The 12,554-nt window shown below is 38.7% G+C and overlaps 1 protein-coding gene across 3 annotated transcripts in view; it reads right to left on the bottom strand.

Annotated features, from left to right (window-relative positions):
• DNAJC13 (DnaJ heat shock protein family (Hsp40) member C13) overlaps positions 1–12,554 on the bottom strand; it is a 55,662-nt gene that overhangs the window by 13,625 nt on the left and 29,483 nt on the right. For all 3 annotated transcript variants that reach the window (XM_026094043.2, XM_026094044.2, XM_064506407.1), the window contains 16 exons: positions 11,381–11,443; positions 10,919–11,020; positions 10,676–10,780; positions 9,622–9,824; positions 9,104–9,188; positions 8,632–8,786; positions 7,723–7,768; positions 7,346–7,500; positions 6,575–6,776; positions 5,686–5,801; positions 4,731–4,809; positions 4,002–4,137; positions 2,732–2,916; positions 2,096–2,170; positions 1,853–1,972; positions 800–979 (listed from right to left, as the gene is read on the bottom strand). In XM_026094043.2, coding sequence (XP_025949828.2) covers positions 800–979; positions 1,853–1,972; positions 2,096–2,170; positions 2,732–2,916; positions 4,002–4,137; positions 4,731–4,809; positions 5,686–5,801; positions 6,575–6,776; positions 7,346–7,500; positions 7,723–7,768; positions 8,632–8,786; positions 9,104–9,188; positions 9,622–9,824; positions 10,676–10,780; positions 10,919–11,020; positions 11,381–11,443 — 2,007 coding nt within the window. The remainder of the gene's footprint in view (positions 1–799; positions 980–1,852; positions 1,973–2,095; positions 2,171–2,731; positions 2,917–4,001; positions 4,138–4,730; positions 4,810–5,685; positions 5,802–6,574; positions 6,777–7,345; positions 7,501–7,722; positions 7,769–8,631; positions 8,787–9,103; positions 9,189–9,621; positions 9,825–10,675; positions 10,781–10,918; positions 11,021–11,380; positions 11,444–12,554) is intronic.

Genomic DNA, 12,554 nt, shown 5'->3' with positions numbered 1-12,554 from the left:
GCATCACCAATAATACAGGAACCTCTCATAAGGCATTAGGTGCTACAGAACAGCAGAGGATGATCACTGTGTTGTGGGCTTAATAAGTTTAGTTATGTATGATCATAAGTAGGAAACAGAGTCACTAAGATCAGCTGAAAGCTGCAGAAGCAGTTTAGCATAATAGCTTCTGACCAGGTAATGGTTCTTGCAAGCACAGCAGTCAAGCATCAGTACAAGCCTCTAACAGGGGCACATGAGCTGAGCTTTGAACCATCTATTGTAATTACCAAGTCATCTAGTAGCTGAGAATAAATGCCCTACTTAGAATGCCACCATTTCAGGACAATGAACATGAAGGCACTTGCACAGTCACAAAGCAAAGAGACAGCCCTACGGTGGGCATTTTAAGTAAGCTCATGACATTATTTCTAGACCACCTCTTCAGTTGAGCTTCAAGAGAAATCGGGGTTTTTCTTCCAACAGAAGAAATTTAGTCTTTGAACTTCTATTGTTCAGATAGAATGTGAATGACAGGTTAAAGTACCTCACTTCGCTACACATAATTTAGAAGATAGACTTAAGAACATATCTGCAACCACTGGTTTGCAGCTGTAACATTTGAACTCAAGACATGAACTACTTAATACAACTGTAAATTCTATTTTAAAAAGAAGCTTATACAAAACAACTTCTAGGAAGGTTCAAAATACACAAATAGTGTTAATAATTCTAACAAATATTAGAACATACTTTTGTTAATATGAGATGGCAAGCAACATCTGTTGGTGTCTGAAAGCATGCACATTGTTAACATTACCTGGTGATTGGAATCTTCACTTTTCTGAATGCCGCTCTCTTCTAGTGTATAGTCATAGTTGAAGAGATACCCTAGTAAGTACCAGAGAACTCCAGCTTGGAACAAGTGCGTCTGTAGCCAATAGTCTAAGGCAAAGGAGCTAACGCATTCTACTCCCAAGGAAGCTACTCGTGGTATGTTCTGGGGTGGAGGTGGAAGAGAAAAAGAAAAGGTTGACTTTAGTACTTGTGACCAAAGAAAGCCAGCTGACTGCCAAGCAAAGATTTAAAACCAAATTTGTTGCTAATTTTAGAAAACTATTTAAGCTATAGGGAGACTGAAGTTGAAATGGACAAAATATTTCCAGTGCCTGGTAGTCAAGAAACATGGCTAATCAGTCAGCATCATTCAGTGGAAAAATCCTCAACTAGTCATTTCAGCAGATTAGAAAAAAGTGTTGAACTGGTACAAAGACCTCAAACATGTGGCAGAGATTACCAAGTGAGCTTTTTAAGCATGATACATATGTTCTGCAAGGACTAAGGAACAGACAAGCATCTATAGTCTATTACTGCAGTCAGGTTGGTGTTTTCTGTTTTCACATTTCCACTGTAAAAGTCCAAGATGAGATTTCCATTCTTAAATTAGACAGAAAATTCAGTATTTACATAACATGAGGTAAGTTCTCAAGAGCTAATGGCAACAAGAATTCTTGAAGGCTGTTCCCAGAGATTAGGCTGATTTAGTAGTCTATCTGCTTGCACAAGATCCAACTCTGGAATTTACATCTGCTGATTCAATGCATTCAGCCAATCGGCTAGACATAATTCAGTTAAAAGGCACAAGCAGGTGAATCTTTATAGTGACCAAATTTTAAGTCCATTAAATGGATTAAAATACAAGTGTTAAGAACAAGGCATTAGAGTGCTGTACACCATAACGGCCAACCAGGACCTTGAGGAGTTGGATCAGTTTTCTGCAACTGCCCAATTTCCACTGAGGGAGGACAAAAAAAAAAATCCCCTAGACATTTAACAGGTAATACCCATCTAAGCAGAGTAAGAGAGCTCTTACCTTGCCATAATACAGTAATCTACAGAGGTCCTTAATGATGTTGGGCATTTCTGTAATCTTCTCTCTGCATTCCTCAAACTGAGCTGCCACACTGTAACACTTACTAACATATCCACATACCTATAAAAACAATACTTCATGGGTTCCAAATGAAGAAGTGTTTACAAGCCTGTTGTATATACACAGATTCCCAAAAGACTAATACAAAGAGTAATATAAATAGTTAAAGTTGCTGCAGCTTACCTGTACAGACATATCATCTGGTTTACTAGAACGAGTCAAGACTGCCACACAACGATTAAATGCTTCTTGCAATACCTGTAAGGATTGGTTGATGCATAAGTTCAGTCACAACAAAAATTGATGACAACAAAACAGCCATTCACAAGAGGTTGACAAACTAAAAGGGAAACATTTGATTTGACAGAGCAATCTGCTGCTGGCACAAATGCTCTTTATGGGGCAAAAATTCCTTCAAAGTGCTAATACTAGCATTTGGTGCTTCATGAGAGTTAGTAGCATTCTCACATGTGAGCTCATGTGTGCAATGAAAGCCTGTCTGTGGAGTGACTTGTTTGCATTTCTCTATTCTTTCACAAAAGAAGTAGAATACAGAAGCCCTCGGAGTTTTGTAAAGAAATAGAGAAACGTCATATGTAGTTTGCTTATCCACAGTTCAACTGACGAGCCCAGGTCCAGAAAGGAGTATGTTCTGCAAGAAGCTTCTCTTTTCTAGATGCAGTAGAGAAAGTAAAAATGGACAAGTGTCTTGACAAGACCAAAACTGATTCACAAATGCATCTGACATGCATTTGAGAGATCTAGGATTTGCAGCTTTGATGACAGCAAACTAAAAATCCACTTTAAGTTTCAGTCTACCTCAATTCCATTTTCTCTTCTCAATTCTTCTGCATTTAGTGCTGAACAATTGACAGTATGGAAAGCAAGTTCTGTAGCAGCAGGCAACAGAGGAGATTCTTTGGAAAACAAAAGCTCATCTGATGTTTCAATGGTAATAGTCTTTATCAGCATAGGATAGCCTGCATACTTGTAAGGTTTCAACTCTGAAAGAAAGAAAAAAGCCTCAACATTCACACATAGGCAGAGTCTAAGCCATTTTAAACCACAATATAATTAGCAGTAGAATATATAGCAGCATAAGAACTAGGGATCAAACCAAACCAACAGCTGGAAAGATTAGATCAACCTGAAGCAGTCTAGCAGTGACTCCTTGTCAGAAGACTGCTCATACTAGAAGTTAACAGGTCACTGAGAAAGATTCATGGAAGAACAACTCATTTAAGATTAAGACCCATCTCAGGAAACTTAAGGTAAGCGCCTTCCAACTGTCATCTGTCTCCAGAGAAACATCAGCGTAGGCTTGCCTTTAATATTTCTTAGGCTCATCATTACATACTAAGAAAATCCAGGCCTATATGCACCTTTTAGTCTGACACAGCAAGCATGCTTATTTCAGATCTTTTTATGCCTTTGGAGTTCAGCAGTGATACAGAACAGTTTCATCTTGCAGCTAAGGAGCTGGCAGTGATCTAGCTTACACAGAAGTCTAACTAACAATGCCACTACCTCTACACATAACTGATGGAACTAAGACTGCACATGAGGTTCTTATTTTCAGATTACACTAACACCTTTATGTAACAGTCCACTTCCGACTCCACAAGACTTGGACATGCCAGCAACTGTCACCCAAGGACTGTAGCTGGAGCCAAGAATCTCTGTATTCTAGCCATCCCTCCTCCTCAGTTGGGCTGTGAAAAAAGGCAGTGTTGCAGAAATTCTGACTAGTGTTAGAGTCCCCAGGTGGGTGTGCTGCAAGATTACACTAACATGGCTATTACGAATAGAATCTCCGATAAAGTAAGAATCGGTCATCTAGGTGACTGAGCACTAGGGAAGATTTTCTACACAGAATAAGTTATATATGCAGCAAGAGTCAAAATGATTAATAACAGAACTTCAGAAAGCCATTGACACTTTTTTACATTGTTTTATGGCAGATGATCATATTTCAAGGAAGAACCTGTTTTGAAGCCTTCTATTATAATTACATAATGCTATGGCAAGCTGGAAGCCAGATCAACAAGACACTAAGGAATTGACCATAAAACAGAGATAGCATGCCTACCTTCCTTATGCCTGTTGAAGAGGATGCTCTGAGTTTTCAAGATCAAGATGATGTTTTCTGGATCTGGCCCATCTACCACTTTGGCAGACTTTGTGCATAGAAACTCATATGCTTTATTCACTTTCTCAAACATATCCTGCAGATAACAAGGAACAGCCTTAAACGCTGGTAACAGCCCTCGAATTACGACAACTCTGCAGCATCAATTTAACCACAAGCAGAATCAAAGCATTGCAGGCTACTAGCCACAGTACTAGTTTTGTTGCTTTATTATACTTTAGAATATTCCAAATAACCTTAAAAACCCTGGTTCAAAGATCAGTTTTCTTTTATTTCCCGCACTCTGCCACAGAAAATAAAAGGCTAAAACTGTAAATTGACTCCTTGATGACAGAGTAAAGCTTCAATCATAAGAATGGGCAGAGGATGCAGTCTGTCTTTGAGGGGGAACTGTTATTTTATTTAGGTACTGGGTAACTGTTTAGACCAGACACTTTCTGATGTGATTAGATCTGACCACATTTCAGGGTTTACTGTAGAAATGCTCAAAATCCTTGAGTGACAAATTTTTCTGTATTATTACTCTGTACTCCAAGATTCATCTAGGCTGTAACTTTTACAAGGGAGGAAAAAACAAAAACAAAGCCTTTCAAAGCAGGGATCTCAATTCTTAACGCCAACAGCTGATTTCCACCCCATCCCAACATCACAAATTTGTGTTGTACATACCCGGCCTTCTGGATTCTTGTCCGGGTGGTATTTTTGTGCCAACCGGAAATAAGCCTTCCTGATCTTGCTTTCATCATGCCTGCAAGAACACAAGTCCTGTTACACTGAGTAACATCAAAAAAAACAAGCCTGGATTTTGAAAACACCATCAACAGTAATAATTGCAGTTAAATGAAGACTACAAAGTTTATTTGATCAATTTTAAATTTCTGTTCCATCAAGTGACATTGAACGAGGCAATCATATGGCCCAAGAACAGAAAGAGAAGTTTTTGTCCTTCTTTTGCTCAGAGATTCAACAACCAGAAGGAGTTCAAAGTCACTGGACCTTTAAAAGAAGAGCTTAAGTGAGCTGTAAGTGGTAAAAATTAGTAGTCCAGACATTTGAGTTTGATTTGTAATAAATGCAACTTATTAATGTATTTACGATAAGTAAACTGTTTTCGAAATACTGATTGTTGTTGGTTCACTTCTAGAGGCCCGAAGACAGAAGCCAAGGCAAGACAGGAGGGAAAAGTGAACATCCTTAGGATGTTCCTACCAAGAAAAAGACAGTTTGGCAGGGGGAGGAGAGGAGGAGGAGGTGTTCTGCTTTGAACACATTTGAGCTCTGCTTTATTCTCTGCTCATTAGGGCTGCATCTAATGTTTCTGTTCAGTAGAGCAGCCTAGTGAATGCTGTGTGGGAGAGCTCAGAGTTTTTCCAGTTTTAATTAATCTGGATGCAATTACTCTCTCTCAAGAGAGAGGTGGAGAGATTTTCAGACTTTGTTTCTTACTAGATAAAGCAATCTTCCATTGTGAGAGAAGCAGGTGCCAGACATAACTGAGCTGGTACCAACAACTGGTTGCAAGTACTGAGATAAGAAGCTGAAGTTTGCCTGGTCTACCAGATTATATAAACATAACAATCATACACTGCTTTAATTACTGGGGGGGGGGGGGGGGGGAACTTACTGTCCTTGTCCTTTGGGAAGGTTAAGGACTTCATAAGCATCGTCTATTGACATGGTAGGTGGCTTCTTTTCTACCTCCTTCTTCCAAGCTTCTAGTGTATCTTTCAACAGTTTAACCTGAATAATTAAAAATTATTAGTATTTCACTTACGCAGACTGAAGTGTTCCCTTTTGTTATACAAGGCTGCAACAGGAAAGTGCTGCTTTAAGGATTTCTTACCACCCATCACACTGAGATCAAAGATGTTTTATCTAACCCTTTTACCTTCAGTAATTACAGCTCCCCCTCAGTCAACTATGGGTTAAGTCTTTGCTTCACTGCAGTGCTATATATGTTATTCATCATTAAGAGCACCTTAAGATGAGAATATCTATTGAAGAATTGCATTAGAAGAGCCGGAACCACTGACTCATATCTCCATAGTATAAGAACTGCATCAAAACTGCATGAATAAGTGAAGCTGACTAGACAGATCTAGACCATAGAATTGTATCACAAAGATCTCATCTGTTCAGTTATGTACTGGTATAAAGTTAGCTCAGTTTCATGTCCAGCATGGGCAAGAAAGAATCCAAAAATGATGATTTTTTTTCCTCCACTTAAGGTTAATTTAAACACTACTTAGAGTATGTTAGATATTTCACCTTTCTCACTTATTACCCACCGCAAGGAATATATACTTAACATAACTGGCTGCTATATGGCATGAAGAATATTCTGCTTAAACATTTGATATCTTTGACTCATCAGTCCCGACTTTCCATTCATAAGCAAAGAATCAGCAACTTGCAACAAACCTAAGATTTGATATCTTTAGTATTTGCTACAAATAATACTTTTAGGAGTCTGAAAGAGCAAGAACTAAATTAATCCTAAAATTCTTTCTTACGGGATCTTTAATCGGCCAGTCTGGAAATCGGAGTGTATCACAAAGATGCTTGAGGTAATAAATATTACAGAACAGTTCGTTTTCCAGTTGTGGATAGTTGATAACTGGAATAGGACAGTATTGATAGAGTGCTCTTGTATTGCTTTGAAGACGAGGGGTGAAGTCAGCAAGATGAGCAGCAATCTTCTCTATCATAAGACGCCTGAAAGTTAGAGAGTTTGGTTTGACACTTGCACAGTCCTCAAAATACATGGTAACTGTGTAAGTTTGTTTAATGGTTTCCTGAAAAAGAGGTTTTACTGAGCAGTCGACCAAGCTTCAGGAGGGATTATGGTCTTACTCTGTCATAAAGTTATTTCAACAGAAACTGAAATAACATTGTAGTGTTTATATTCAATAAAGTTTATTTTTAAAAAAGTTTAAATCACATCCCTCCCAGCCCCCCACTGCATTGCTTTTTGAGATGCCCTAAAAACACACTGTTGTATTAGGAGAACGTTTACTAGAGATGCAAGCAGTAAATGAGCATACTAAGTACCAAGCAGTCTACTTAAGTAGTTTCCATTCCTGAAGGAAACAATCAAGTATGACATAGGCAGATGTAAAGCATGCTGTCAGGTGTGCAGGGAAGTAGTCCTCTTCCCTCTGCTAATTTTACCCCAGTTATTTTTCATAGGGGCAGAGGGCTGGACACCAGTGGAGGCACAGAATTCAGTTATTTTAGACATTCCACAGAAGTGACAAAGATTTGTCCCTCACAGAAACAGTTACCTCATTTCATTGCTCCAAATTGCTTCTGGAGTGTCAAATTCTCCAAGGAATATCTCAGAAAATTTTTCTGGCTCATAGTTTTCTAAATAACACACCATTGCTTCAGGAAGAATATGTCCGAGTACACTTCTTTGAACTATATCTTGACCTTTTGTCTAAGGAAAGGATCACATTGTCATCTCAGAAGGTTAGTCTGAATTCAGTCTTCCTAAGCAATTTAAGATCTAAAAGCACCTCCCCCCTCCCCTTACAAGTTTTAAATTTTAGGTCTGAGAACTTAGGAAAAGAAACAAACACTAAATGCCATCAAAACAGCTACAGGTGGTTTGCCAGACTATTTGGAAACAGAGGCAGTTATTTCTTTGTAGTCTACTTACTTCTTCAGACTTGAAAGCCTGTTTTGTATGTGTATATTTCAGAAACCTAGAAGAGAAACAGCAGTTACTGTTTAATTGATACCTAAGCTACATTTGCAAGGTAAGCATACTCTGGTTCAACAGTCATACATTTACTTTGAGATGAGAACAGCAACCACTGAGTGCATCTCTGAACAGTGTCTGTCAAATTGCCTTGGCTTGGTGAGGTTCTCAAGAATAATATTTATAATGTGGAAATGCTTATGTTTATCATCTTGGCTTGAAAGTCCTGTTCTTGAAAGCTTGTTTTCCCCACCCTGAAAAATGAAGCTAATATGGAGAGAGACGGCATCTCCCTACAAACCCTTCCCTACATCCTCAGATCATCCTTCCAAAAAGGAAACAAGATGACCTTAGACTTGACTCGAGGACTCTTGTTACACTGGAGTCATCACTTTAACATGCACTCATTTCCCAATCCATTTTGATGTAGAGGTGGTCTGGACTGTAAAATGGCTTTTTATGAGCTATTGAATTTAGGGGCAGAGTACTGGAACAATGTACAATAGCCATTTGCATGCAAGGTACATATTTGCATCTGGCAAAATGGGCTGATTTAGCTGTTCAAGGTCTCAGTTCTAAAATGGAGTATGGGATTTTCCAATCTCGATAGCTGATTAGTAGTCTACATTACTACTTTAGTGTCTCTAGTGCACTTTGGTCTTGCAGTTGAGTACAGCTAGGCATGGCTTATTGTATATGATCAGACATGCCCTCTTTCCCTCCTAGGCAAACAACCTCTCGAAGAATCACATCCACACAGCCAAGCCAACCACTCACATTCACTTGCTGGTCCCAGAGAACCACATTTAGAGTAACAGCCCTTTTAGCACAACCAGTCAAAAGGTACTTAAGTATTCTCATTCTCACCTTGCAATAGGAAGCACATTGGAACCTGTATACATCATGATAAAGAAGAATACTCCACTCAGATAGAAACGAGGTAACTGGGGGTTATCTTGCATGACATGAAACAACAATATAGCAACTTTCTCCACAAGGATAGGATCAAAAGTCAACAGCAGCTGAAATCAAAGAAAATGAGCATTTGTATTAGCTGTTTGAGCTGTGTGAGTTACCTAGTCAAAAACAAGTTTCAATCAATTCAGTATTGGGACAAACTGCCAACTTATAAGAATACTTCAGTTAAAGAATTTCAGTCTGAAAATAACCCACTCCAAGTCTGCTCCATGCCAGAGAAAGTTAACCACTTCCACTGAAAAATTAGTGTTTATTTGCTGGGAAAGTATCCACACATTGTTATCAGCATGTTGAGTGCAAGTGTGGCAAGGTTTGTCTCATTCATACTGATTTTAATGCATTTTTGAAAAAAATCACTTACTTGAATGATATGAGGAAGACAAGTACTATCTGATAGCAGCCTTTTCACTCTAGGCAGAGGTCTTATAATAGCATTGTCTTGATCCCTAAAAAAAAAGTGGTACAACAGTAAGCATAGACATGTCCTTTCCTTCAAGAAAGGGCAGCTTTAGTAAGCTGTAAGTACCAGGCCCTCAAGATCATATTCAGTGTCACTATTCACTTCTTCATTGTGTTTAACTGGACAGACTTGCTAAGCATGGTTTAATATCATATATTAAAGCAGCTTTATTTCCATCTTAAAAAAAGGGACTGCCTTGCGCATTATGAGCATTGCTCATGCGTTCTTCTGCAATTACTATCACAATATTAATACTTTGTCTCATTTAGAAACTTTGTATTTGCCTACAGAATTTAAGACTTGGTACTACTGTGGAAGAGGTTCTTTAAATACAGAAGATTTATGTATTACTCTGATTCTAAGAATATATATATGCACCAGAGAAAGTTAACCACTTCCACTGAAAAATTAGTGCTTACCTGCTGGGAAAGTATCCACACATTGTTATCAGCATGTTGAGTATAAGTGTGGCAAGGTCTGTCTCATTCAACACAGCCTGGCCACTGGCTAGCAAGCACCACTTCAGCTGAGGGATGACCTGCAATGGTCGCCAGCCATCCATACCCTGAGCCCAGCAACGTGTTTTTGAAGTCAGCTTTCCACTGTCCCAAAGTTCCTGCATCTATTGCAAGGTTAGAGACGTATTAGTCAATTCAAGCATTCAACCATCTCTGCTCCTAAACACCCAGAATCATAAGCTTCTTACAGCTGTAAGACAGATTTTTACAATGATTGCATGAAATCAACACATTCACAACAGTCAATAAACATGGAGTGGACCTGTTTATTTCTAAGCATCACTTGCAACTGTTTTCCTCATGGAACAAGGGCATGGAAGGGTAGGCAGCCTTACCAAAAAGGCAGTATTCACTGCATTTACTCTTTCAATTGCTGGTAGGAAGAGCTGCTGAGATGTTAGCATGTCTGCTATTTTATTAGTAATAGTCAAAGCTTTTCCTGTCTCTTCAGACTCTCTAGAAAAGGTTTGTATGATTTTTCCCAAACTGTATCTCCATCCCTTTTTCTACATTTCCTCCCTCAAAACACCTGCATATAACAGGAGAATGACCTATCACTTCTAATTTAGAGAAGCCAAATCAATAAAATGGTGCATCACAACTGAGGTATCATGAGAAGAGTTTAGACTACTGAAAACTCAGAGACAAGTTAAAATCTGTATCAGAAACTAAGCTCTGACATTGCATAGTAACTGTCGTAACAACTGTTGTAAGCGCTTGTTTCAAAATCAGGTCTTTGGTCCCGCCTTCTCTATGCCTTAGAGAACTGTATTTTTGGCACAACAAATCAAATCTTTATCCACATAAGATTAGGACTGTTCTCTAGCTTTAATCCTTGAACAGTTACTTTGAGTATTGTTTTGCATTATTTAGTTTTCTATCATTTACAACTTCAGAACACACCCTGTCATCAAAATGGAAGTATTTATCAAGCTTGAAAGCAGCAGAGAGGTACCTCTTGAAAGCTGTAAGGACCACTCCTTTCTTTGTCAGCATTGCCAAAGTACCATTCTTTTTCACTCTCTCTCTTCATATCAGGTGCTGCCTCAATCACATTGCTCTAGAAGTTGATGTTTATAATTAGTTTCATTCTAACTATCACATTGCTAAAAAGACAATACTAAAAAAAAACTATATCCTTTAAATTTCTGGGTTGGGGGTGGGAGTGGGGAGCACAGAGTAGTTAAAGACCACATACTTGCAGTGGGACTGTAGCCCTGCTTGTGTGAAGATGTGCCAGAGTGAGCAGATCCACAAGGATTCTAATGCCATTTGAATCCATGAGGTCTTTCACATTTTTCTGTGAATGAATGCATTGAGTTAACATGAGTATTTTCCAGACAAGTTTTTACAAGTACAGTTTTGAACAGGTCAGTGAACAGTTTCATCCAGGTCAGAAGTAACCATGAGAAGAGTCAGAGAATTCTCTGACGCACCTAATATGGCACACCTATCAAAGTCTACACACTTCTTCAGCTTTCCAACCAGCAGGTAGTAGCTACCATACCCCAGAACACTGCAGCAAATGTTTACATTCTAAAGACCTGCCTCCACTATGCAACAAGACTTAAATTTTTGCTGAAGTTAACCCTGGAAGATTAGTTCAGTAAGAAGAAATTATACAATCAAAAGATTCAGGAATTAAATACATGTCTCTTACCTTATTAAGGATCAGCTTGTTGAGAAACAGTATCAGTCTGTCCCGCTCAAGCCTATCAGTGCACTATTGCAACAGAAGAGAACAACATTTGATAGCATATATTATCAGAAGTTACCTTCAAGAGTCAATACACTTGCACCTGCAAAGACCCATTTACTTTATTTTCATGCCTGGAATAAACTGTCAGCTGTTAAGAGCAGTGTCATGCACAGCTAATAAACTTAACAGCTTGTTGTCACGGAAGTGGAAAAGTCTTGTTCCTGTCCACTATTCCCTTTGTTCCTCTGCATCTGACACTTAAACCCACTTTTTTGCTAAGTAATCTTCTATTTGGAGGGAGAGTGCTTGGATTTGTCAGGGAGCCAGTTAAACAAGGGAAGAGAAACTGCTTTCAGCCAGCAGACAGAATAGGTCTTTGATGTTACTCCCTAGTGAGACTATTCCAAGACTCAAGCTAGAGTAACAAGAGACTGTATTGGTTGAGTTTAAATTACAACAAACAAAACTAAAACCTCATACTAGCGTTAGCAGAGAACTCTGTCTTCAGACTACATGGAAATGCATTTTTTTTTTACAAGCTATATCAGTTGTCAGGCATGATTTACAAAGACACTATTAATGGCTAAAGCAGCTACCACTAAAATCCAATCTATTATGTGCATGTCCATCTAAGCTACCATTTCATTAGTGTGGCATTGTGGCTACTGCTCTTGAAGTCTGCATCTCCAAATAAGATGACCTGGAACAAGGCTCTTCAAGAGTTTTATTCTTCCGCATTTTTCAAAAGTAGAAAGTAAGTGTCCCACCAAGTTCCTTTACACTCCACTTCTATACAGGCTATAAAGTCAGGCAAGGCCAAAAACTGCATATATGAAGAGACTAGTTTGGAATATCTTTATGATCAGCAGTTTGTTGACAAAGCTTCAACTGAGTCACAGGGAGATATTAGGAACACTTAGTGATATCATGAAAAAATATTCAGCCTCACATTCTCAAATATTTATTTGTAGCCATACCCTCACCAAGATTATAAGCTCCTCCTACAATAGGAGGAAGATTGAAATCCTATGTAAATTTGCTGTTGAAGTGCACAAGTCTAAAGCATTATGCTGTAAAAATCAAAACACAGGTTTCAGAGCAACCTGAAGGGCCTGAACATGGTCTGAACTAGCCA

The sequence above is a fragment of the Dromaius novaehollandiae genome, chromosome 2 (assembly GCF_036370855.1).
Source record: "Dromaius novaehollandiae isolate bDroNov1 chromosome 2, bDroNov1.hap1, whole genome shotgun sequence".
NCBI classification, from domain to species: Eukaryota; Metazoa; Chordata; class Aves; order Casuariiformes; family Dromaiidae; genus Dromaius; species Dromaius novaehollandiae.
The sequence above is the reverse complement of the archived record's forward strand: the minus strand, read 5'-3'. Positions and strand labels throughout refer to the sequence as shown.